We start from the raw sequence: 25098 nt of genomic DNA, 5'->3' as shown, positions 1-25098 counted from the left end.
TCCGGTGGATAATTTTGCAGCGTTGCAAACAGCCATTCATTATTACACTGGCATAAAATTCGTTCACATTCACACCAGCGCACTGCTGCAGACAGTCGCGGGCACAGCGCCATCTGACGTAGCTGATTGAATGACCCCCTTCCAGTACAGAAATTCCAGTGCCTCGTTTTTAAAGCTTCCTCTAATCTATCGCTACGCAGAATGAAGTAGTGGGAACAGAAACATTATGGCTGCCAGTCTCTCCCTGACTCAGGTAAGTATTTTATTTCAAAACAAATGGTGATTAGTATGTAGGTGCCTTGTCCTTATTGGGCAAAAGGATTTAAGGGCTGTAAGTGGATTTGAACTGCTGTGCCTCGCGGTCTTGAACTCTTTGAAGTTTTCCTCAACCCAAGATATGACTGGGTAAAGTTTCTGCCTAACGCCTTTGGGGACTGCGTAAGGGCGTTGCTAGCTAGGCTAACACTAGCTGCCTGTTGTGTCAATTTTGGAAACGTCGGACAGCTACAGTAGCTAGCTAGAACTTTTGCATAGTTTGTTTCTTTTGATTGTACTCACTGGTCACTACATTGCCTAGCTAACTTTGCATCTTGAAATAAAGGAGCTCTCAATAAGTTCCTATTTGTTCGACTGTCAACATTTATTTGGAAGAGTAATGTTAGCAAGCTAACTACCAGTTTGCACTCATGCTGTGTGAGCCGCTTAGCAAAGCTAGCTAGTTAACGTTAACTAGCTTCAATCCACTTTACTCCCTTTGTAAACTAACGTTATTATTGTAACGTATTAGGTAGAGGATATCAAGTCAGCTGTCCGATATGACAGTTTTAATCATATATTAAACTGCCAATACAAACTAACTTTAACTAGGTAGCTTGCTATCGTTAGCGAGAAGAGGAAGTAGCCAACTATGTTGCAGACGACCGCTATGTTTTATTAATCACATTGATATTAGCATTGGTTTTCTGGTTAATTTAAGTTGATAGTGGAAATTATTTGCCAGCAGTGTTCTACTGGCTAAGCTAGCTAGTTTAGCTGACATCCTGACTATGGTGATATTGTTTTTCTCATAACTACTAAAACGTAGGTATCTACATATTTTGACTGCATAATGATTGCGTTAGCTACATGTCATTAACTAGCTAGCGAAGTTAGTATGCACTGATTCATATCTTTGTATTATGTTATGGGATATTACCATCCCTCAATGGAGTGACATGTTCTTTACCTAGGCTGAGTTATACCAAGGCAAAAGACTGGGGTTGGTAACTACAGTTGGTGCAATTTCTTGGCAGCAGGGCTGTGCTGTGCGGGGGGAGTAGGGATTGGACAAGAAAATACTGCAAACAGCATAGTATAGCTAGTATCATCTGCAGTTTTGTGAAGAGTATTCACTGCTATGCAATTAGTCACACAAAGACTCTGTGTTTAGGCAGTCAACAGTTCCAGGCACACAATTGTTTCCATTAGAAAATGGTGTCTGGGGGTCTGGGAAAGATATAGTGAATAATGGTCAGATTATGAATGTATTATAGAAATAACATGCAATGTCATTATAAGCTTTTCAATGAGTAAGCTAGATCTATATGTTTTATATAGCCTTTTGGAATCGTCTGACTTGTCTATAGTACTGTAAGGTTGCAGTTGTTAAAATGTTACATTTATTACTTAGCCGTCCCTTGAATATTAATATTTTTGTGAAAGTGCAAAGGAGAAGAGCACATCCAATATTTAGTCTGTTCACAGAGAAAGCTCTCACTGGTCAAACACTCCCATTGTGAATGTACCATAAGGAGCCACAGGAAGTGAATGTCAGGAAGTCCATCTCATGGTTTTCTTCTTCGGAAATCAGAAAATACCCATTCCTTTATTGCATTACTTGAGGCGCCATTTGCATGATAACTTTAAACAAGGTGGAATAGTGCTCGTCTATTTCATATGATCATTGGCAGATGACGGTCTTCTCCTGATCTGATTTCATATGTAGGCTAGACCCTATTTGTCTTATTCATTGTGTAAAATGTGGTAGTGCAGGCTATTTGTTTCTTTGGAGGAGTTCAGAAGGTTGGTTGACTCATGCTACTAAGGAATGTGATTATCATTAGGATTTGATGTGGTGGTACGATTGATTATCTATGATGTTCGTATGTGTGTTTACGTCTATAATTTCTTTATGATGTCTAAGTTGTTACATCTGGAGAAAAAAATTCCCCTGCTGCTGCTGTCTTGGTTGGACTAGGTCTCTTGAAAAGTAGATTTTATCTCTGTCAGACTACCTGGATAATAACTTAGTTTAGCCTGTTGCTTGGACTAGGCATTCCACTTTTCTAACCACTTGATTTCAAGCGCTGCACACACACAGTACTGAAGTACACATTGCCAGCCTATGGATGTATTAGCCAAAATGTAATTGGAACCCTGTCTTGGTAGAGGAACTTGAGACACACTGATTAACTATTAAGATGAACATGATGCAAAATACTCAGAGGAAACATTGATTTCCTGTAGAAATAGGCCTATTCCTATCTGTTATTTATTAGCCTTGCTTTTTGGCAGCTGCCAGGGCAATGTAATACAGGCTTGGCCAGAAGTCAAACAACCACTTGTAGATCTCATCTAATGGGTCTACTGTGAGTGTACTGTGTTCTAAACGGTGGTTTGGTTATTTAACTAGCTAGTGCTTACACGTTGATATGTAGGCCTTGCTTTATTTAATGAATTATATTTTTCTACTCAAAGTCCTATGCTGCTTTGCTTTTGCAGTTTGGTTGATGTTGGACAAATGATTGATTGACATGTAATCTTATGATTGGCTTGCTTGAAGGGTGTTGTCTGGACCTTTTTATGATCATAAAATGTTTCTCAAGGAGCATTTTATGTCTATCTCCACAGCTCTCAAGTGGAAATCCTCTCTATGACAAATACTATCGACAGGTAAGGTGTCTTTTTGTGAGTCCATGGGCGAATTACCAGGATGTACTAAAGCAGTAGTACCTTGGTTTATAAGCTGAGTAACAGAGAATCTCTCATCTGGATGAGGGCTGTTCAGATGAGAGAGCACCAGATAGAATGGGAAATGCTGTGCCGCATTAGCCAGCGACTGCAGAGCTGCACTGAACATGTCTCCAGGCTTTTCTCCACTCTGTGATCTACTCTGTGCAAGATGAGGCTTCTTTATGAATTAATGATAACTCTTTGCTAACCCTGTCATTGCAGAGGCTCAAAGAGGGCTAAGTGAAATTGTTAGACACTGCAATGGGAAAATGTGATCTATTAAGGACTCCCATCAAAGTATTAGCCTATACTTAAGCATACCTGTCTATTAAATACTCAATAAAATGTTATTGCAAAGTCAGCACAAATTAGCTAGAGATCTGGTGCTTTTACTGGCTAATTCTTTCTAGTGTTGACTTGTTTTGTCTGTGGTGTAGGTTGACCCGTCTGGTAGTGGACTGGTGGCAGCTGCTGATGCAGCCTTGTTCCTGAAGAGATCAGGCCTGGCAGACCTCGTCCTGGGCAAGGTAAGATACTAGATGACACAGCTGATGGCCAGACACCAAGCTATGGAACTTACCCAGTATGGTTGTTTGCGGGAATCCCTACATGACTGTTGTAATTTAAGTGATTTAAAATGTCTTCTTAGATCTGGGATTTGGCAGATTCTGAACGTAAGGGGTGCCTTAACGATCAGGTAGGCCAGCTGTTACTTTGTAGATTTACAATGTCGTGTTGGACGTATTCAAAGATTCCTTGTAGTAAGACAGCCAGAATACACTTCTTGTCTCTGCACCCATCAGCAATTCTTCATTGCTCTCCGGTTGGTGGCCTGTGCTCAAAATGGACTGGAGGTGGCACTCAAGAGTCTCAATTTGGCAGTTCCTCCCCCAAAGTTTGTGAGTACAATCATTACTGAAACCCACAGTCTCTATTCAAGAAACAGACGTTTGATTTAATAGCAGTGAGCTATACTACGACAAAAAAAACAGCACCTTTGATGCTAATTTTTTTTTTTTGTCTCAGCATGACACAAGCAGCCCACTTCTACCTGGTGGAGTGTCCGTTGACGGCCCATGGGTGGTCAAGGTGAGGGGAATGTAATCTTGTAATTTTGTCCTGGTCCCTAATAATGAAAGCAGTTACAAACCACATGTGGATGACACATTTCTTTTTGAACATTTACCTCTTATTCAAATCAGTTTTTCAAAGCCATTTCAGGGGGGTTCCGAACCTTGCAAAATCAATCAATTACTTTTATCTAAAGTGGAAATTGTGCTTGAGTCAAGCACCTGTACCGTGCCTCTGTGTGACTTTTCAGACGGAAGAGAAGCTGAAATTTGATGCCATATTCGAAAGCCTCTCCCCTGTTGGTGGAATGCTCTCTGGGGAGAAGGTCAAACCAGTGTTGCTCAACTCCAAACTTCCAGTGGACGTACTGGGAAGGGTAAGCCTAACATACAGAATCTACAGGGCTCCTAATGAATGAGTTTTGGTGACCAACACAGAGTAAATGCATGTGTGCCCACTGGGGGGTAGTCTTGTGTTAAACATTTTTGTTGCTTTTCCAAACTTGACTTGCATGGTCTTTTTTACGACTGGTCTATTTGACTGACTTGATGAATTTTGTTAACGTATTGCTGGATGTAGTGAACTCCCCCATAAATAATGTTGCAGGTATGGGAACTGAGTGACCTAGACAGAGATGGTATGCTCGACCGAGATGAGTTTGCTGTGGTAAGAAATAGATTAATCATTCAAGTCTAATATAAACATTTATTATGTTCAAAGATGAAATGTGGACTATTTTGTAAGATTTAGTGTGGGGCTGTGCTTCCTGAATAGAATAAGTAGTTTGTCAACATTGGACTCCCCTGATCTTACATTGAAACAGACATGAAAGGCAGATTTATATTTGTGAATCGTATATTTATGCGTGCCTATATGTTCTCCTTCATTAGGTCATGTACCTGGTCTACAGAGCTCTGGAGGGGGAGCCCGTACCCATGTCTCTGCCTGCTACCCTTGTGCCACCCTCCAAGAGGAAAAAGCTCCCTGTCTCTGTACCCCCTGTGATGCCCCTTTTACCCTCGCCCCCCTCCATCAAAGAGAGACGCTCCTCCCATTCCGGGTCCAAAACCCTGCCCTCCAAACCAGCAGCGACCCCAGTCACAGTGAGTATCCTATTCATCCTAGTATGAAAGTGAGGCTGAAAGACTTACCCCCATCTCTAACAATCCTGTCCCCTCTGTCTCTTTTCAGTGGGCTGTATCTCCTCCAGACAAAGCCAAGTATGATGAGGTTTTTGCAAAGACCGATCTTGACATGGATGGTCTGGTGTCTGGGCCTGAAGTCCGAGATATCTTCCTAAAGACTGGCTTGCCCTCCGCCACACTAGCACGCATCTGGTAAGACATATCAGGACATGTTTAGTCTTAATTCAGGCGACTTAGATAATATGCGGTGCCTGCACTTGCATTTACTAATTCAATCTGGACATTGGTCATACAGGGCTGGTTTCTGGACCTCGAGTAAATTCTTGGACTAAAAAGCTGTTTCAATTAAGATTTTCTATTGAGCAGAACTAGGCTTAATATGGGTCTGTGACACCTGCCTATAGTTTGTCAATGTTATGCCCATTCCTGGAGGGGTAAATGGATCTTTCTATTGTGTAACGTGGTCATCTGTGTTCCACAGGGAGCTCTGTGACATTGGGGACATAGGGAAGCTTACCAGGGAACAGTTTGCACTAGCGCTGCATCTAATTAACCAGAAACTGACCACGGGTGTGGACCCACCCCAGAACCTCTGTCCTGAAATGATCCCTCCCTCAGACAGACTGAGCGTTGCAGCCAAGCAGGTAAGACTCCTCTCTGTCGTCCTGCACGTTGCAACCAAGTCTTAGACAGCCAATAATCATAAACTGTGAATATCTTATTTTTATCCAGTGTATTTTTCTCTATGAAGTATGTCGAACTATTTTGATGAATAGGCTACTTAATTGTGATGCGGATTTGGTAATGTCTATTTCCTGATGTTTTACTAAACCTTTCCTTCCCTTCTCCTGTGGTGTGGGTTTTTGTGTTCTAGCTTGCTGCTGTGTCTCTGACCCTGTCTGTGTATGCTGTCTCTTTGCGTTCTTCCTCATGACTCATGCATTGTACACAAGGTGGGATCTCCCTCTAACTGGGGACTCTCCTGAGTGTTGGCTTCACGGTGTTTCCGGTTAGCCCCTGGCAGTGTCACATGTACCTACCTCATAATATTTCCTTTGCTTTCCTCCTAGTTCAACTGTTAGTCCTTTTAGTGCCCTCTACTGTTTGTTTGCATGTAGATGTGCTTTCGGTGTTCTCCCCCATTCAGTTTATCTTGTATGGGTCATTTTGTGATTTCTTTAGCAAAATGGGTTTGATTTAACTGGTGAGATTGATTAGTTGGCACTTTAGCTGGAGGCTCATATTATTCCACATCGTGTTTGCCATTCCATTGAGTTAATGTTTAGACATTGTGTATATGTTGTAGTGTATGTCTGGTCACTAAAGCTACACTGATGTGAATGTAAACATTGTTTTCTGCTTTCAATGATCTCTCCCCAACAGAGCAATGCAGCAAATCTTGCAGCAGACTTTTCTGCCATCAAGGAACTGGACTCGCTCAGCAATGAGATTGTAGATCTACAAAAGTGAGTGGCAAGCAGTTGTATTTGAGGGATGGGTTAGCTCCAGCTTTGTTTTTACAGGAGTTTGTTGGAGCATGTAACTTCCCCTGTTAAGGTTGCTACAGCAGCCAAGGAACTGGGCCTTGCTCTGTCTCACATTGGAATATTTCAGGGAATACATGGTATAGTTGCATGTTATAAGGGGAATTTTGAGAAAAGAGACAAGTTCTCCGCTAAGGTATGTTTGTTGTCTGCAGAAAGAGCAGCTGGAGGAGAGCTGGTAGACTGACCAGCTGTCCAGGGACTCATAACATGAGGGCGGAAGGGAGCTTTCAAGCAGGGTCTCCAGAGGTTCTGTCTCTCTCTTTGTGTGTGATGAGGGAGAAACACCTGCTGAAGGGGAAGGTGCGGGGGGGGGGGGGGGTTGTTGTTAAGGCAGCTCCTTAATACTGGGATAGGCTTTTCCCCCTTCCTCTGTTTGTCTGCACTTTCTCAACATCCAATATTTTCTCACCTAACAAATTCCATAGCTTCCCCACTGCAGACATAACAGCAGCTAGATATGGGGGAATTAAAATGGATCTCTTTATAGTTTGTCGTTGTTACTTACCTTTTCTGGTAAGCAAAGATTGAGGATAGTAGTAGTCTGCATAAGTATATGAATATCAAATCATATCAAATGTATTTATATAGCCCTTCTTACATCAGCTGATATCTCAAAGTGCTGTACAGAAACCCAGCCTAAAACCCCAAACAGCAAGCAATGCAGGTGTAGAAGCACGGTGGCTAGGAAAAACTCCCTAGAAAGGCCAAAACCTAGAGAGGAACCAGGCTATGAGGGGTGGCCAGTCCTCTTCTGGCTGTGCCGGGTGGAGATTATAACAGCACATGGCCAAGATGTTCAAATGTTCATAAATGACCAGCATGGTCAAATAATAATCATAGTAGTTGTCGAGGGTGCAACAAGTCAGCAACACAAGAGTAAGTGGCCTTCCCTGTGGCTCAGTTGGTAGAGCATGGTGTTTGCAACGCCAGGGTTGTGGGTTCGATTCCCACGGGGGGCCAGTACAAAAAAATGCATGAAATGTATGCATTCACTACTGTAAGTCGCTCTGGATAAGAGTGCCTGCTAAATGACTAAAATGTAAATGTAAGTGTCAGTTGGCTTTTTCATTGCCGATCTTTGAGAGTATCTCTACCGCTCCTGCTGTCTCTAGAGAGTTGAAAACAGCAGGTCTGGGACAGGTAGCACGTCCGGTGAACAGGTCAGGGTTCCAGCAGGTCTGAGACAGCAGGTCTGGGACAGGTAGCACGTCCGGTGAACAGGTTAGGGTTCCATAGCCGCAGGCAGAACAGTTGGAACTGGAGCAGCGGCACGGCCAGGTGGACTGGGGACAGCAAGGAGTCATCATGCCAGGTAGTCCTGAGGCATGGTCCTAAGGCTCAGGCCCTCCGAGAGAAAGAGAGAATTAGAGAGAGCATATTTAAATTCACACAGGACACCGGATTAGACAAGAGAAGTACTCCAGATGTGACAGACTGACCCTAGCCCCCCGACACAAACTACTGCAGCATAAATACTGGAGGCTGAGACAGGAGGGGTCAGGAGACACTGTGGCCCCATCCGATGAAACCCCCGGACAGGGCCAAACAGGCAGGATATAACCCCACCCACTTTGCCAAAGCACAGCCCCCACACCACTAGAGGGATATCTCCAACCACCAACTTACCATCCCGAGACAAGGCCGAGTATAGCCCACAAAGATCTCCGCCACGGCACAACCAAGGGGGGGGCGCCAACCCAGACAGGAAGACCATGTCAGTGACTCAACCCACTCAAGTGACGCACCCATCCCAGGGACGGCATGGACGAGCACCAGTAAGCCAGTGACTCAGCCCCTGTAATAGGGTTAGAGGCAAAGAATCCCAGTGGAGAGAGGGGAACCGGCCAGGCAGAGACAGCAAGGGCGGTTCGTTGCTCCAGCCTTTCCGTTCACCTTCACACCCCTGGGCCAGACTACACTTAATCATAGGACCTACTGTATATCAGCTGTAAGTTTCAAGTTTAGGAAAGATGAGGAAAATTAGGATTTTAGCATTTCAGAATAGTGGACCATAAACTGCAAAGATGATTCATATTTTCAAGATTGCTGTAAGTGTCCTCGAAGGTGCTGCTGTCCTTGAGGAAAGGAATTCATGCGGTGCCCACTGCCCTATGGAGGGGCATTGGATGAAGCTGTGTTTTTCAGCTGAGCCTGAGAGCATTACTGGGTGAGGGTGTCATAGATTTAGACTGACTGTCTGAAACCAGCATTTTCTTATTTTTGTCTGGCATTGGAAGAGGTGTGTGGGATGTTGTCTACACATGTTGTTTCTGGATGGTTGCCAGCCAGGGCATCGCAATATACAGTCAGTTTAGTTAGTACTCCTGACTCATACGTCGCCTACCTCACTTCAGATTCTCTCAACTGGTTCTACACTCTCTCTCTCGACATGTGTGGCTGTTTGTCTGGCTGCCTTTTTGTTTCAACAGTCTTCATGTTGAGCAAAACATTTATATTATTGATTTGATTAATATAAACTGTAGTAACATCTATTCTGTTGCACAGTTATGCCTTTTGGCATTTTAGTGTTCTACCTTGCTAAATTAATGGCTTTGTTATTGTCAGTAGATTAAGGATTTGGACTTGGTAGGGAGAGCAGATAACCGAAGAGGCCCTGCCTATTCTGCACATTTTCCCACTCATCACATCCTCTGCTCCCTCCCTTTTTACCTTGTCATCTGACCGTGCAGGAAAGGGATGGGAGGGGTAGGTGGGAAGATGAACTGACAGGGAAAGGAACGATATTCATCGCTCCCTCTCTCTGCTGAATCACTGAGACTTCCTCCAGGCAGCCATCTGCACACAGTCCTGCCCCTCTCTCTCCCTCCTGCTCTCCCATCTGCCAGAACACACACACACACACACAGACCCTCTCTCGCTCAAGGCTGATGCTACCGGTGTTGGTCGGTCAGTGTGGTCTGCTACAGTAGGATCAGGATGGTGGTGCAGGGAGAGGAGCTGTCATCTAGTGGTGGGGTGGTAGCCTGGCTGGGGGTGCCCTCGGTCTCCACGGTGATTAAAAAGTCATGTCTTCTGTGCTGGTCTTACAGGGAGAAGAGCTCTGTAGAACAGGACATTAATGAAAAGGAGGAGCGCGTCAGAGAAAGGACCAGTGAAGTCCAGGTACAGTAAACTTGCTGCCTACATGCCCCTCAGCTCTCTCACTACCCTTAGATTGTTTATTTTCATCCAGTTGATGACTGTATTGTCTGAATTCGTTTTTTGTTGTTGTCAAATGTTACAAAGCTGTAACATTCTACTGTTTAGCTGCTTTTGTTGAATGTGTTAGCGGTAGTCTGCTTGGTTCTGTTAGGCTGTGGCTGAGCAGAAGAGAACATACTCCCCTCTGTCTGTCTGTGTGCGTCTGAGTATGAGTCAGAGCCGCCTCCAGTAGTTCTATGATGCACACGTCTACACTGAGTGTACAAAACATTAGGAACACCTACTCTATGACCGACTGACCAGGTGAATTCAGGTGAACGCTACGATCCCTTATTGATGTCACTTGTTAAATCCACTTCAGTCAGTATAGATGAAGGGGGAGGAGACGGGTTAAAGAATGGTTTGTAAGCCTTGCGACAATTGAGACATGGATTGTGTATGTGTGCCATTCAGAGGGTGAATGGGCAAGACAAAATATTTAAGTGTCTTTGAACGGAGTATGGTAGTAGGTGCCAGGCGCACCGGTTTGAATGTGTCAAGAACTGCAACGCTGCTGGGTTTTTCACTCTTAACAGTTTCCCGTGTGTATCAAGAATGGTCCACCACCCAAAGGACATCCAGCCAACTTGACACAATTGTGGGAAGCGTTTGAGTCAACATGGGCCAGCATCCCTGTGGAATGCTTTCAACACCTTGTAGAGTCCATGCCCCAATGAATTGAGGCTGTTTTTTAATTGCAAAATATTAGGAAGGCGTTCATAATATTTTGTCCACTGTATAGTGCACCGCATTGATGTTGAGATTGATGGCACAAACTGAACTGATGTGATGTAGCCTCAAGCTGTATAGTTCCTGCTTCAGTAACCAGGTTTCCATCCAACATTTTATACTTCAGTAAAGTACATGTTGGATAAAAAATAGAAGTAATGGGCCTGATGTAAAAATAAAATGTCGGTGAACATTCCAAATGCCGACAACTAAATACGCTAGACAGTGGGATCTCTTTTTGTTGTTTAACCGCCTTAATGCGCAAATATTGATAACCATCACGACTCAGGAAACCATGTAGTTTATTAGGATACAGATGAAATCGTTTATGATGAACTTCACAGGGTGGTGAAAGTGTACGATCTTGATGCACCTTCACAATAACTATTGAGGGTCTAATTCTGGTGACATGATTGACGCTTTACTGCCGTTGGACAAATAAAAAATATTCTCGCTCTCAACCATAATCTCATTTAGACTAGCCTACCCGCACTGTATCTGCGAGATGTTGGCATGTGCTAAAACCAGAGTAGGCACTGTCGTGTCTTTGGCTATGCCGGATTAAGTGATATGACATGCTTTTCTATCAAATCCTTTCTCTGTAATTAATATTACCTGATTAAGCTAATCATGTAAATGTAATTAACCAGAAAGTCGGGACACCACGGAAGAGTGTTTATAGAGCCGTTATCTTCCGAATAAACTCTTAACTTAGTATTATTTTACATCGATAGCAGTCAATATTAATCGTCATATTTTCAGTCTCATAATGAAAGTTGTAAATTCTTGGTTATCTTCACGAACCCTGGCTAACAAGTTGAATCGGCAATACAAAATTGGGTTTAATTATTTATTTACTAAATACCTAACTAATCACACAGAATTACATATACACAGAATACAAATTATGTCATACAGAAAACGTCCCTGGTGGACGGAGCCGACATGGCGGCTTGTTAAACACAGAAAGGGGGTTGGGCTTGAATGAAAGAGCGGGAAGACTTAGGAACAAAGAAACAGCAGCTATGCTATCGTAAATACAGAATCTTATGCATTCTAAATTACCGCCCATTTGGAAAATGAAAATGCAATAAATATTTACTCTGAGCTGCGCTTCGGTAGATTGGTCGTAGATGCTGGCCGACTTGGCCAACAGATCTTCCGGTCCTCGGAAGAATGTCTCTGGTGGTAAATTGGATACGTGGTGGTATCTTCGTCTGTGGTAGACTGAATCCGTCGTCCGTCCTTTCCTAGCCCACGTCTACAGCGGCCGCTGCTAACTCAACGGCTAGGAAGTATCACTTCTGTAGTGAATAAGTTCAAAGTTCATACCATTCACAACCAAAGCTCACGCCAAGGTTGGCTTAGTTCTGTACTTGACATGTGTGTCCTTGTAACGCAGAGGCTGCAGACCTCACATAGTGGAACTCGGTTACATTGTGTCATTATCTTTTATATAGTAGCAAGGGGAGAAGGGTGTGTCATCGTTTATAACCCCTGTCTCTTCACAGGGGCGGGCCACTGATAAAGCAGGGCACTTTCCTTATGAAAACCCAATTCTCTCAATTGGAAGCTAAAATTACATTTAATCTCCTAACAAACAATTTCAATATCAAACATTTCAATTGCATAACAATTCCATGTGACTCTGATAACTAGAGGGTGTATACTTTCCCAGGTACGGTTTATGTAGTCCTGTCATCAGTCATAATGTCTCAGATGACAACCGAACTGACATCCATACTCATTATGTTCCAAAGCATATTTCCAACTGGTTTTATTACCAAAATATGGTTGCTTTTCCCCATTTGTTTGATGTTCCCAGACTCTCTATATTTAACAAAGGCTATTCAACAGTCCTTCAGTAGGGTCAGAAAGAGAGGGGAAGGGAGAAAGGTATTTATGGGGGGGGGGTCATAAACCTTACCCACAGGCCAACATCATGACAGCACATTTGCTATTTAACGCAACAGTTTTTATGACAACTATCGGTAGAGTTGAAAATGTGATGGAAACACGTTGAACTTTAGAATTTTATTGGGTACATAAAAAATTTAAGAGAAAAGTGTACACTACGTCATCACGCACTGATTTTTATCCACAGCGAGGCCGTTTGTGGGAAACACACCACTGCTGAGAGAATTTGCATATTTTCTTTATGTGGATTTGAGAATAATTGCATGAAAATCTGCCGCCAATTGGTTGGAAACCTAGCTAGCGATATTTTATTTTTGATTATTTTTTTTTTAATTATTTTTTTTACAATTACCTCCATGTTATTATCAAGGATATGAATTGATTTATTGATATAACCTATTTAGAGGAAGTATATTATTATACTTTCATATTCTGTCATCTGGGGTTGCCAATCTTATTTTATGCAAACAAATGCATTTTTAGGAAAACATCAAGTTTTCTGGAATGAGCCAGTGCCATAGCAGAGGTGTATCACCTGTAAACCATAAGCCTGTGTGTGACTATCACCTTGTCTCTATTTGATCATTACTGAATGTATGAATGTCAGGTTTAATTATTTCCTCTCAGGTCCTGACTTCATGAACATTTTTAAACACCTAGAGAAAGGTGTACATTACCACACTTTCATCCCAAGTGATCAAACATAGAACTCTATAGGCTATATTACCTTCCATTCAAGATGAATTATTTTTTGCTGTGTATTTGTGAAAGACTGCTTTTTCTTTGGTACTGTAGGTGTTAGCCAGCGGTGTGAAAGCCTGCCATTAGACAGACAGCACTGTTTTCTCACCCCAGGGTTCTGCTCAGCAATGACCAGTCACTGCCAATTAGCCAGCATCCATATATTCATGATGGGGGAAACTAGCTGGTTTCTCAAGAGCTATATGAGTAACTAAGATTAGATTGTACAGTAAAATGTAAGGCCCAAAAAATATTTCCTCAGTGATCATGGATTATTCTCTCTACAATACATGTTTAGTACTTTCTGAGTAATGAATGAATGAATGAATTAATTATTCTGAACAAAGAGGGATAAAATAACTATTTGCATGTTAGTAGGCTAGCCTTGAATCCTTGGCACGTGTAGCAGTCCCTTCAAAATGATTAGGAGATGTGGGCAGGAGTGCTTTGCCCCTGTGCTGACGTTGGTCTGATAAATGGCTTCTATTTTGGGCTGCGACTCCCTGGCTACTTTAAACAGACATAGCTTAGAGTGCAGAAGCTCCCTAGAGGAAACAGACAAAGACGTTCATCCCTCTGAGCCTGGGCTGAGGAGCGGCTGATTACAGTTTTATACCACCAACCACACCCTTCTACATACACTTACCCAAGAAACCTCATGTAGGCATTAACACTAAGTCAAAGTGTGATGCCACTTTGGGTGAACTCGCATTGATTTGGTTGGAGCACCTCGCTAAGGCTGTCAGTCATAATGGTTCGACTCTGACTCATCCTCTCTGCAGACTGTTCAGTTAGTCTCTATTCCTATCCACCTCTGCTCCTTTTATCAATTATTTTTCTCTTTCTCTGGCTGTTATGTGACTGTTATGCCTCTCCCCCCCCCCCCCCCTCAGGACTTGCAAAATGAGGTGCAGAAGGAGGGTGGGGTGCTGCAGCGGCTGCAGTCTCAGCGCCAGGAGGTCCAGGATGCTCTGGAAGAGCTGGACCAGCAGAAGACCACTCTGGAGGAGCAGCTTGGTCACATCCGCCAGCAGTGCAGCCATGAGAACCAGCTGGTGAGACTACATGACCTATCAACCAACCACAACCTCACACAGCACCTGGAACACCTTCAGAGAGGAACCAGTCAATAGCAAGTGTATCTGTTGGTCCGCTTGTCCTCTATTTTGTTTTAACTCTTCTTTTTTTCCCCTTCTCATTGTGTGTGTGTGTGTGTGTGTAGATCTCGTCACTGGAGGTGGAGCACGCGGAGCAGGAGCAGAGGATAGAGGAGTACGAGGAGCAGCTGGTGCAGGCCAGAGAGGAGCTGCTGCGGCTGCAGGAGGAGACACAGCAGTTGGAGGAGAAGGTGCAGGCAGCGCGGGAGCAGCTCACCCCCTTGCAGGAGTCTGTCCGAGGCTCCTTCTCTCAGGTCTCTCAGGTGAGTCTACTCAGACTTACCGTCATTACTACCACAGTGGTGGCATGGTGCAAAGATTTAATGGTGGTGGGACAGAGCAAAATCAACGATTTTTATAGTGATGGGTGTAAATTCAGATTTCACTGTCTATTCCTGACATAGGAAAATGTACAAGAGAATATCAGGTAGAGAGAGAGCAATTCACTAACTCACCCTTTCTCTCCCTTCTATTCTTCTGCTCTTTACCTCTGTATATACTGGGGGCAGGTGGAGCAAAAGCTGAGTGATCTACAGTTGGAGGAGAGGACAGTCACATCCCAGCTCAGCTGGAAGAAGGCCCTAGAGGAGGATCCTGTGCTGGTGAATGGCTCAGCGGATGAGCAGCACCTAGAGGACCAGGCAGAGGAGCTGAGAGTGGAGCCTCCAGCCATCCAGCCACAGATGGGGCCGGCTGAACCGATAGAAGTAGTGAAAGAGGACAGGCCTAAGACCCCAGAGGAACCGGTGCCTAAGTCTGATGCCTTCGAAGACCTCTATAACAGCCTGTCTTCCACTACCTGGCCAGTACCACAGGACAACCCTGTCAAGGCAATATATCATACTCTGAAATGTCATTTATAATTTGTTCATAAGTCTGTATGTGTTCTGTCATGGCATCATGGTGTCTGAAATTTGTTTTTCCTTCTCTTTCTTTAGGAGCACATTAGTCCTGTTGCTTTCACTCTTCAGGAGCAGAGAAGTCCTACTTCTGAAGTTGTAGCAGAGGTAGAAGAACAGGAAGAGGAGTCGTTTTAAGCTAGGACTCCCAATGAACAATATGGTCACATAATCTTTAGCCATTGGATTCTTCCCTGACCACTGGACTGTACTGATAACCTGTATCTTCTCAGCAGGTGGAATCCCCAGAGCCAGAGAGGAGACCAGAGTCAACTGAGCCTCCGCAGGCTACCCCACCTGCCCTGCCTCCACAGACCTCTCCCCCTACACTCCCTGCTCAGCCTACCATGTCCCCAACGACCAGCCCCCCTCCGCTCCCTGGCATGGACTTCTTCCAGTCAGACCCCTTCATTGACCGTGAGTTCCCCCTCCACCTCACAAATGGTACAATTTCGAACTTGACCAGAGCGACTTACAGTAGTGAATGCATACATTTCATACATACGTTTTTTCTTTGTACTGGCCCCCCGTGGGAATCGAACCCACAACCCTGGCGTTGCAAACACCATGCTCTACCAACTGAGCCACAGGGAAGCCTATGTATTTAATGAAATCCCAACTGATTATTGTATTTCCTTCCGTCTCTCTGTGCAGATGATCCATTTAAAGATGATCCGTTTGGAAAGGCAGATGTTTCCTGTGAGTGAGTCTTATTAACTCACCAAATCATATTATCACCAAATCAGATATTGTCATATTAGCCTATATTTTGAATGTTAACCTATAACATAGCTGTTCTTCATCAACAGGTCCGTTTGGTGGAGACCCGTTTAAGGGCACAGACCCCTTTGCTGCCGACTCCTTCTTCAAGCAGTCTTTGGCTGCCCCCTTCCCTTCTGCTGACTCCTTCACCCTCGCTGACCCCTTCAGTGGCAGTGCCAGCCTAGCAGAGCCCAGTCTGTTTGCAGCTCCGCTCAACAATGCTGCAGGACTGGACCCCTTCAGTTCCAAACCCCAAAACAAGGCAGCCAGGGACCCATTTAGTGCCAAGGTCAACAATGTGGATGCGGCTCAGTTTGGATCCAAAATGGACTCCCTGGCAGAGCCAGACCTGTTTGGCTCGCAGGGCACAGCAGGCCCAGATCCCTTCAGCTGCTCCCAGCCAGGCTCTGAGCTCCCCACTGTGAGTGGTGCCACCATAGAGATCCTATTAAATTCCGATAGTATTCTAATTCCTAATTCTATGGGTGCCACAGTGCTGAACTGTCCATATGCCTTAGGAACATTCACTCAGACAGCTACCCAGTTTACCCCAATCCCTCCCCCTGCACCAACACGTTGTGTTAATTATGCTCCCAGAAAGACTGTCTGTGCATGGTTATGAAAATTGACTGTGCACTTACTCCTGTCCTTAATTATTCTAGCTAGGTTGGCACGGTTTTATAGGATTTGAGTCATAAAACTGACATTGTATGTGTTTTTCTCCCAGAAGGATCTCACTGCAGCAGCTAATGACCCTTTTGCACCTGGAGGCACTGCAGTAAATACTGGCTCTGACCCAGGTAAGACTCCAGGGATGGAGCTTCCCTCTGGGCAGTGGGTGGTAGTGCAGATGGTAGTACCCTGTTTGGCTAAACTCTTTGTGCTGAGTAATATCTACACTGTGTGTCCTTCAGATCCATTTGCTGCCGTCTTTGGCAATGAGTCATTTGGACTTGGATTTGCAGACTTCAGCGCCCTGGCCAAGGTGAAATCCTGATTGGGTTCTGTAGTTGTCCCTGTTGTGTATCATCATGCTGCGATGTGAGGAGGACTAGGGAGCACTAGCTATTAACAGGGACTTCCATTTAACCTCTGTCCTTTTTTTAGATAAGGAGTAGTTTGATATCTGTGGGTGTGAGCATGTCTGGAGAGGACTACCTGTTAACAGCATGAATAATTGAGGGGAATGTGTTAAGGAGGAAGGTGTTGTTGATGTAAACATAAGAGAGTTGTCAGTCATGCTCTTCTGGACCTCTCTGGTTGTTTGCCAGTCGAACAGTTCTGACCCCTTCGCCTCATCGAACTCGTCCAACAACAAGAACCTGTTTAAGGAGGACAGCCAGCCCAGCAGCCCCGACGTTCCGCCAGCTTTGCCCCCCAAGACGGGAACGCCCACCAGACCTCCCCCTCCACCCCCAGGTCAGTTCTCCTGCTGCTCCTAACTCTGGAAAGCTAATTTTCCTTCATGCTGTTTGTCAGTGCTTTTCTGCTGCTAATTACTAGTAGCAGAATGGCATTCGTATTTAAAACATGGAGATTTAGTACCTAGTGTGTTTTTATAGTCCTTGTTAGGAGTTCTTCCCTGGGCACCTCATTCCTTACTGAGGTGTGTGTGTGTGTGTGTGTGTGTGTGTGTGTGTGTGTGTGTGTGTGTGTGTGTGTGTGTGTGTGTGTGAATGCAGGTAAGAGATCCTCCATCTCCAGATCAGAGTCATCGGACTCTTTCCACAGAAGGGGACCATTTCTGCCCCAGGGCTCAGGAGATCCCCCTTTCTCCCAACCTGCCAAGGACACTGCCCAGGACCCTTTCGCCCCATCCTCACCCCGCCAGCCCACACGGGACCCTGACCGATTTGCCAGCTTTGACAAAGTGAGCACCTCCCCTGCCCCCTCTCCCCCTCCTGACAGCGACTAGGTCGCCCTCCTCTGTTTCCTCGCTCACAAGCCACATCCAGCAAACGGCACTCTCAGCCTCACCTCTATCCATAGCCAAACTCTCAACCTTAACTATCAGAGGAGCATTTTAAGGCCTTAAGGAACTCTGTGTGTATATAGACTTTTGATTATTTTAAACGCATTCCTTTGTTTTGCTAAAGAGGTCATCTCTATAATTTTGTGTCCATTTTTTTTAAATATTCCTTCTACCTTTATGTATTCCATAGTTATTTTATTATTGATATGTTTCTTTATGTAAAGTTTTATATCTGTAGTTACATTTCTGTTTATTTCTAAGTTGAACTGGAGTTTAGCCTTTTAATAATTGATGTTCCCTTGATTAACTTGCACTGCTTAACTTTACTCATTTAATAGTGTAGATGTAGATATACACTGAGTGTACAAAACATTAGGAAAACCGGCTCTTTCCATGACAGACTGACCATGTGAATCCAGGTGAAAGCTATGATCCCTTATTAATGGATCTTGTTAAATCCACTTCAATTAGTGTAGATGAAGGGGAGGAGACAGATTAATGATGGATTTTTAAGCCTTGAGACATGGATTGTGAATGGGCTAGACAAATATTGACGTGCCTTTGAACGGAGTATGGTAGTAGGTGCCAGGCGCACCGGTTTGAGTGTGTCAAGAACTGCAATGCTGCTGGTTTTCATGCTCAACAGTTTCCTGTGTGTATCAAGAATGGTCCACCACTTAAAGGACATCCAGCCAACTTGACACAACTGTGGGAAGCATTGGAGTCAACATGGGCCAGCATCCCTGTGGAACGCTTTCGACACCTTGTAGAGTCCATGCCCCGACAAATTGAGGCTGTTCTGAGGGCAAAGGGGGGTGCAACTCAGTATTCCTAATATTTTGTCCACTGTGTATATTAATAAACATTCTAATATATTTCAAATCAATAATCTTCACTGAGTGACATTAGTCACCACTAACTGGACTAAAAGCACACACATATTCTGCATATCCCTCATGAGCCCCTGGTTGGCTGTGGATGGAAAGGCTGCTTGCTTTGACTCTTGTGATTGATTGATTGATTTATTTATTTAGCACAACCCCAGAAAGGATGAAAGGCTTGCTCGAGCTCCTTCTCTTCCCTCTGACTGCCTCCACCCTGCATGACCTCCTGCGCCCTGTACACACTGTGTCCTTGTGTCTGATTGGCTGGTTCCCAATGACCCTCCACAGCTCCTCATCACCCTCTCACTCTGACTGGAATCATTCCTCATCCTGCATCCTACCATTTGTCCTGCTATTACCACTAATACCACCCATTAGCACTGACTGCACTGTGGAGGATACTTCTGCTCTCCTGAGTTTTTACTCTTCTGTTCCTCAGTCGAATAAGCTCAATAAAAGGTCTGAAGGGTTCCATCTCTGGGCTCCATGTGTATCCATATTCACCAGGTTGTTCCCACAGATTGCTGCTGTTTGTGTGACGGAGTTAAGAACGTACCGTAAGCGCTCTCCACAGCTAACTCGAAATGTTGTGAATTGAGCCATCCAACTGGTACCTTGTCAAGGAGAGCAGTCACATGTGTTGGCAAAGCAGAGGTCCCGAGTTGGAGCAAGTTTATGAGCCGAAAAGGGGGGAAGTGGTACTAGCTAAGAAAGCAGAGTGACGTCCGTAACATTTGGTCCGTTTTATGTTCTAATATGATGCGTCAATTCTGGTGTAATCAAATCCTGGATTCAATTATGACTTGAGCTGTAAAAAAAGAACAATCGGTTTGCTCTGAATTCACTAACCTAGTTTTACTGGCCTCTTATAAGCATGTATGGATGTTTGTTAAATTGAGTAGCCATTTTATGAGTAGAGTAGCAGAAGTCAAATGATCCAGAGGGTTGAAAGGGCAAAGAGGACATCCGTCTTCAGATTAACACTGTGAATGACTCCGTGCATTAGGCAATGGTGGTGGTCAGACTACTTCGACTACAGTTAGCGTGATTGAATTTGTGCGTATAGTTCTAATGACACTACTTACTACAGGTTGTTCACCTTTTTGCTCAACTCTCTTCAAAGTGCCCTTTATTAATATGTATGTGCCAAACACCAGGCAGTGAACAAGACTCACATGCTCATTATCTAGAGGGAAAGTAATAATCTTGTCAAAACAGTATAACGTCTCTCAGGTCTGACTATTAACCTTTGGCAAGGTCACAATCTGCAGAACTCTATATAGAACTACTGCTTTCTCTTTGTCCATCTACCACATCTCTCCTTTTGGTATCATTCACGTGTACTTTAGGACATAGAAATACGCATGTCGCAATCTCTGAGCCAATAGTCGGCATATTGCAGTACAATACTGTATTCATTTGCATTCACATTGATATAGATGGGACACTGCAGAGATACTGCATATAATAAGAAGCATGCGTATGTACTCACTAAACACTAACCAGGTTTGCCATCCCACTGTCTTATGTGCATGATGTCTGTGTTGTTGTTTGAAACAGACTTGTAAATTCTCTCACATGACTGGGGTGGGGGGTAATAAATTTGTCATTTTGATTTTAAACATTGTGAGAAATTGCAACTGTTCGCTATTGGAACAAACAAAAAGCTAGATTGTAATGTATAGAATGGAACAGCTTACCATGACCAAGGTGATCAGTATGCTGTTGCTTCAGAGAGACATGGCTGTTTTTAATACAGAGAATTACAGACATGCTGTGTCCTGGGAAAATTTGTGTCCAAGATGGGGGATGTTAAGTTCAGTGGATGTCTTTGGGGGGGGGGGGAGTAGTATGTATTTTCTGGATCTCTGAGGTGTTCTGATGGGGCTGTGCTGTGTCTATGCGTGTGTTTTTGTGTGTTTCTATGTGGTGTGTAGCAGCAGTACCCTACCGAGGAGGACATGATTGAGTGGGCGAAGAGGGAGAGTGAGCGGGAGGAGAAGGTGCGCTTGGCCAGACAGGCACAACAGGAACAAGAGGATCTAGAGCTGGCCATTGCTCTGAGCAAGTCAGAGTTCTCCTGAAAGACTGGTCACCCCTTGTGACCCAGCATGCACCAAAGGAAGGAAGGAAGAAAGGAGTGAGTGGTGGGAAAACTGAACTAAAGGGCCTACTATTCGGTCCCAATGAAGAGATTTGAGTATTTGCTCCTCGCTCCTACCCACCCACCAACCTCCACAATTCCACCAACTGTCTTTTGTTTCACTCACAATTGGCGTTTTCAGAGTTTGTCTATGTAACAACAAATCCTCATGTTTGTTATTTTTGGTGTTTGGCTGAGTTTTGAGTATAGAGATGATTGGCTGTTAGACTTCAGTAGCCCTCCTGGTACAATATATAGACATGGAGATTGTATGTGTAGCTGTAATGTCCCCTCATTTCAACTACACAGACCACATCGCTAATAACCGACTGCAAAAGTTCAGTCCCCGTCTGCATTGCTCTTGCCTGCTCCAGACCAGATGGTATTGAGCACTTTAAAAAAGATATTGACTTTATATGATTAACTCTAACAAGATAGGAAAAGAGTAATGCTCATCTAATTCATCTGGGTGTAAACCAATGTCAAATTGGAATCCATATGTGATCAAGGGTTGCCTGGGGCAAGTGACCTGAGCAGTTGTGCAAGTTGACTGCTCTGTGGTTGCCCCATTGATGACAACCCTAATGCAAAGAATTCCAGTAGTCTGGTCCCTCACGTGTGTAGGTGAAAAATGCTACTTTACATTTTGATCATAATCTTTGTGCAAACCAGAAAATACTCCTGACTTGCCCAATGGGTGCCTTTTCAGACCTTAATGTCAATCTCTGTCATTCATCTGGCTATACACCAGACATCTACAGTACAGAGTGAATTGGATTTTGTGGCTGGGGTGAGGTCCTGCTTGTTTAAAAAACAATGTTCTTAGATGACCTGACATATGCCCTTACGTCAAGTTCTACCAAATTAAATGAATTAGCCGTTTTATGAGTAGAGTAGCAGAAGTCAAATGATCCAGAGGGTTGAAAGGGCAAAGAGGACATCCGTCTTCAGATTAACACTGTGTGAATGACTCCGTGCATTAGGCAATTGTGGTCTTACTACTTCGACTACAGTTAACGTGATTGAATTTGTGCGTATAGTTCTAATAACACTACTTACTACAGGTTGTTAACCTTTTTACTCAACTTTCTTCAAAGTGCCCTTTATTAATATGTATGTGCCAAACACCAGGCAGTGAACAAGACTCACATGGTTGTACAGGTGCTAAAAATAACTAAACCAGTAAAACCACTTATGTCCAAACCTCTACATGTAGCCCCAAATGTAGGCCACTTTTAATGATCTTGATATATAATCTACCCCTCTCAACACTACCCACCAATCCAGTCAAAAGACGAAGAACATGACTAAACTATTTTATTTTGTGGTTCATGAAGTAATGTGTTAAATATCAGATGTCAAGATTTTGGAAAGTAGGTTGGTTGTACAGGAAGATATTTGAAATGTATTTTAAGTTGAAAGACATTTGATTGAATTGTTAACTAGAAACTTGGATACAGGCTGTGTGTAATACATGTGTGAAAGTACTTCCTACTAGAATAGCTGGTTTTGCCATCTTCTGTATTCTGATTCCAAATGTCACAATAATCTACAACATATGACACCTTGTCTCACCTCTTTATTGATGCAATAGTTTAGTCATGTATTCTGGATAAAGGAGTTTTTCCTATACTCTTGCTCAGACATACTCCTGGCCCCACTGGAAAATTCTCCCTTGTTTTATATACACTGCATATTCAACACGTCTAGCTTTAGTTGAATACAGCCGTCAGTAGGGGGTTCCATTGTAAAGCAAATGGCTGTCGCTGCTCATGTTAGTGTTGTAAAGCTAAGCATCTTTTTTAATAAAAAAAATGTTTTGTGTTTCACTGAGGTGATTCCACAGTGTTTGACTGCATTTCAAAGTCTTAACTGACTGAGGAAAGTATCCTTTTGCCTTTTTGTACAAAGGCTGTTTGTTCTTCTGTCTGTGAACTTCAATCACTTGGGGGTTTTACTTACAAAGCCCTGTTGTGTTGGCAAGGAGAGGCTGAATTGGGGGTGAAATTAAATTAAGGCATGTTAACATCTCAAAGCATACCATTAATAAATTTAGTTTGGTTATTTGTTTTTCAGACGAAATGAGGCTATGTCACTAATCAAGAGGGCTATACTGTGAAAGTACACTGTTGACAAGGGAAGGGCAAGGCGCTCGAGTGATATGGGCTGACTATTTTCTGACCAATGCACAACTTATCCTGCTTTTCATCCAGGTTGTTTAAGTTCAGCAGTAGAGAGCATTCTGTAAATGAGCTTTGTGGTCAGATCTGACTTTCTAGTGTTTTTCATTCAATACATGTTTCTGTTTGTAAATACAATGGAGTTGTCCATTCTCCTGTGAGACAGCGGTTTCTTTTATACCCTCATTTAGTATTTAAAGGCTATCAAATACTATTGATCATTTGTATAGACTTCTCTATTTTCAAATTACAAACCACTTTTCTTTCTAGGCCGTCTATGTATAGGCTTTTAAAAACGGGCTAATTGTAGGCCTATTTTAGTTAATTTTAAACATGTCAGTATTGGGAGTTATGGTCAGAATATGGTATGTGCAACATTTTAATTGAAAACAGAATAAATATAAACCTCTCGAATGACACCGGACTGTTAAATGCTTTTTTTTGTGTGAGGATGGATGATGTCATTCAAAACTGACAAGCGTATTGCCAATATATTGTTTTTAATAATACATGTGAAAGCTTTCATGCATTTTATAATGGCTAAATGCCAAAGCAACGCCATAGTTGACTTCCAATGAGTTTTTGTAGACTAGCAGTAGTCTTGGAAATCCCAGACCTAAGGCAGCAACAAGCTGGAACATTGGTAGGTCTACATTGTTTGGAGGCAACCAGTCTGACTTGGGGTTCTCCAACCCTGATCCAAGGGGCTACCCTCCTGTAGGTTTTTGCTCCAACTCCAGTTGTAACTAACCTGATTCAGTTTATCAACCAGCTAATTATTAGAATCAGGTGCGCTAGATTAGGGTTGAAGCAAAGACCTACAGGACAGTAGATCTTTAAATGTATTTCATAAATGCTTCAAAATTCACAAAAAGTGACTGGCCGATGAAGATTACCATAGAACAAAACATATAAGATCTCCTAAACTGGTGTTTACCACAGACCTTATTTTCGTTGTTTATCCAAAAACTAAATTTCCCCATAGGCTTTGTCCAACGAACTATAGTGGAGGTAGTGCCTACAAAAATACATTATTGCTCTCTAGAATACCACAGTAGGAGTCATAATACACTAAACCTAACAGTCAAACAGGGAAATGGTTCCAATCGTTTTTCCACCATTCAATTTTTCCATAGGGGATTTTAGAAACATGTAAATTAAGGGCTGTGTTTCATGTAGGTTTACCCTGGCATGACGTTTTGATAACTGTGTGAATCTCTCTAGGACAAGTTGACTTATCAATATAGTCACCTGTATTTACCCCCCCCCCCCCCCCCCCCCCAAAATGTAATGCTAATGTGGCTATCATAAAGAACTACAAATTACATGATGATCTGGACGAGATTGCCGAATCGTGGCAAAGGTAAGAATCCCTGGATTAACTATCTGTTAGCTAAATGTAGTAAGGAATAAAATTGGCTACATTTCTTTAAATGGACAATTCTGTGAACTGTCTTGTGCAACTTTTACTTTTACACAATACCTGTTAGCAAAAGTGTCAGCTACAGATGACATGCAGGAGCTTGTAGTGATTTGTTTTGCATGACGTCTACTTTTACGCTAATTAGCATTTCAGAATCTGAGTAAATAGACCCGAATATATTGATAAAAGTCAACTTGTACGTGAGAGATTTGCATGGTTATCAAAACGTCACGCCAGGGTAAGCCTACACAAAACACAGCCCTTATTTAAGGGGATTTTTAGAAACACTATGGGAAAAATGAATGGTGGAAAACGATTGGAACCATTTCCCTATTT

At 43.3% G+C, this 25098-nt stretch overlaps 1 protein-coding gene across 5 annotated transcripts; it reads left to right on the top strand.

Annotated features, from left to right (window-relative positions):
- The first annotated feature begins 34 nt into the window (after positions 1 to 34).
- eps15 (epidermal growth factor receptor pathway substrate 15) lies at positions 35 to 23758 on the top strand. 5 transcript variants are annotated; one of them, XM_014216650.3, is made up of 25 exons: positions 35 to 253; positions 2890 to 2931; positions 3429 to 3518; positions 3641 to 3688; positions 3795 to 3890; positions 4018 to 4080; positions 4313 to 4438; positions 4669 to 4728; positions 4953 to 5165; positions 5254 to 5399; positions 5689 to 5851; positions 6591 to 6673; positions 9805 to 9877; positions 14236 to 14397; positions 14565 to 14753; positions 15009 to 15329; positions 15438 to 15506; positions 15632 to 15815; positions 16053 to 16097; positions 16208 to 16581; positions 16888 to 16960; positions 17075 to 17145; positions 17432 to 17579; positions 17843 to 18030; positions 20954 to 23758. In XM_014216650.3, exons 1-25 carry the CDS (start codon positions 227 to 229, stop codon positions 21098 to 21100), a joined length of 3201 nt encoding a protein of 1066 aa, XP_014072125.2. In that variant the 5' UTR covers positions 35 to 226; the 3' UTR covers positions 21101 to 23758. The 5 variants fall into 5 exon arrangements, with proteins under 5 accessions (XP_014072125.2, XP_014072123.2, XP_014072124.2 ...); XM_014216648.3 differs by having other exon boundaries at positions 14565 to 14762; positions 16891 to 16960; XM_014216649.3 differs by having other exon boundaries at positions 14565 to 14762; positions 20957 to 23758.
- Positions 23759 to 25098: the final 1340 nt, after the last annotated feature.

The sequence above is a fragment of the Salmo salar genome, chromosome 10 (assembly GCF_965601325.2).
Source record: "Salmo salar chromosome 10, fSalSal1, whole genome shotgun sequence".
In the NCBI taxonomy this organism is placed as follows: domain Eukaryota; kingdom Metazoa; phylum Chordata; class Actinopteri; order Salmoniformes; family Salmonidae; genus Salmo; species Salmo salar.
Note: the sequence above shows the minus strand (reverse complement) of the source record. Positions and strands in the feature narration are given on the sequence as shown.

Bases quoted from the DNA above. Each gene is read 5' to 3' on its own strand.
- eps15 (XM_082956864.1), top strand. From the start codon at position 227: ATGGCTGCCAGTCTCTCCCTGACTCAG. The intron at 16,961-17,074 runs GTAAGACTCCAG...TGTGTCCTTCAG, and splicing joins AAATACTGGCTCTGACCCAG to ATCCATTTGCTGCCGTCTTT. The intron at 17,146-17,431 runs GTGAAATCCTGA...GTTGTTTGCCAG, and splicing joins ACTTCAGCGCCCTGGCCAAG to TCGAACAGTTCTGACCCCTT.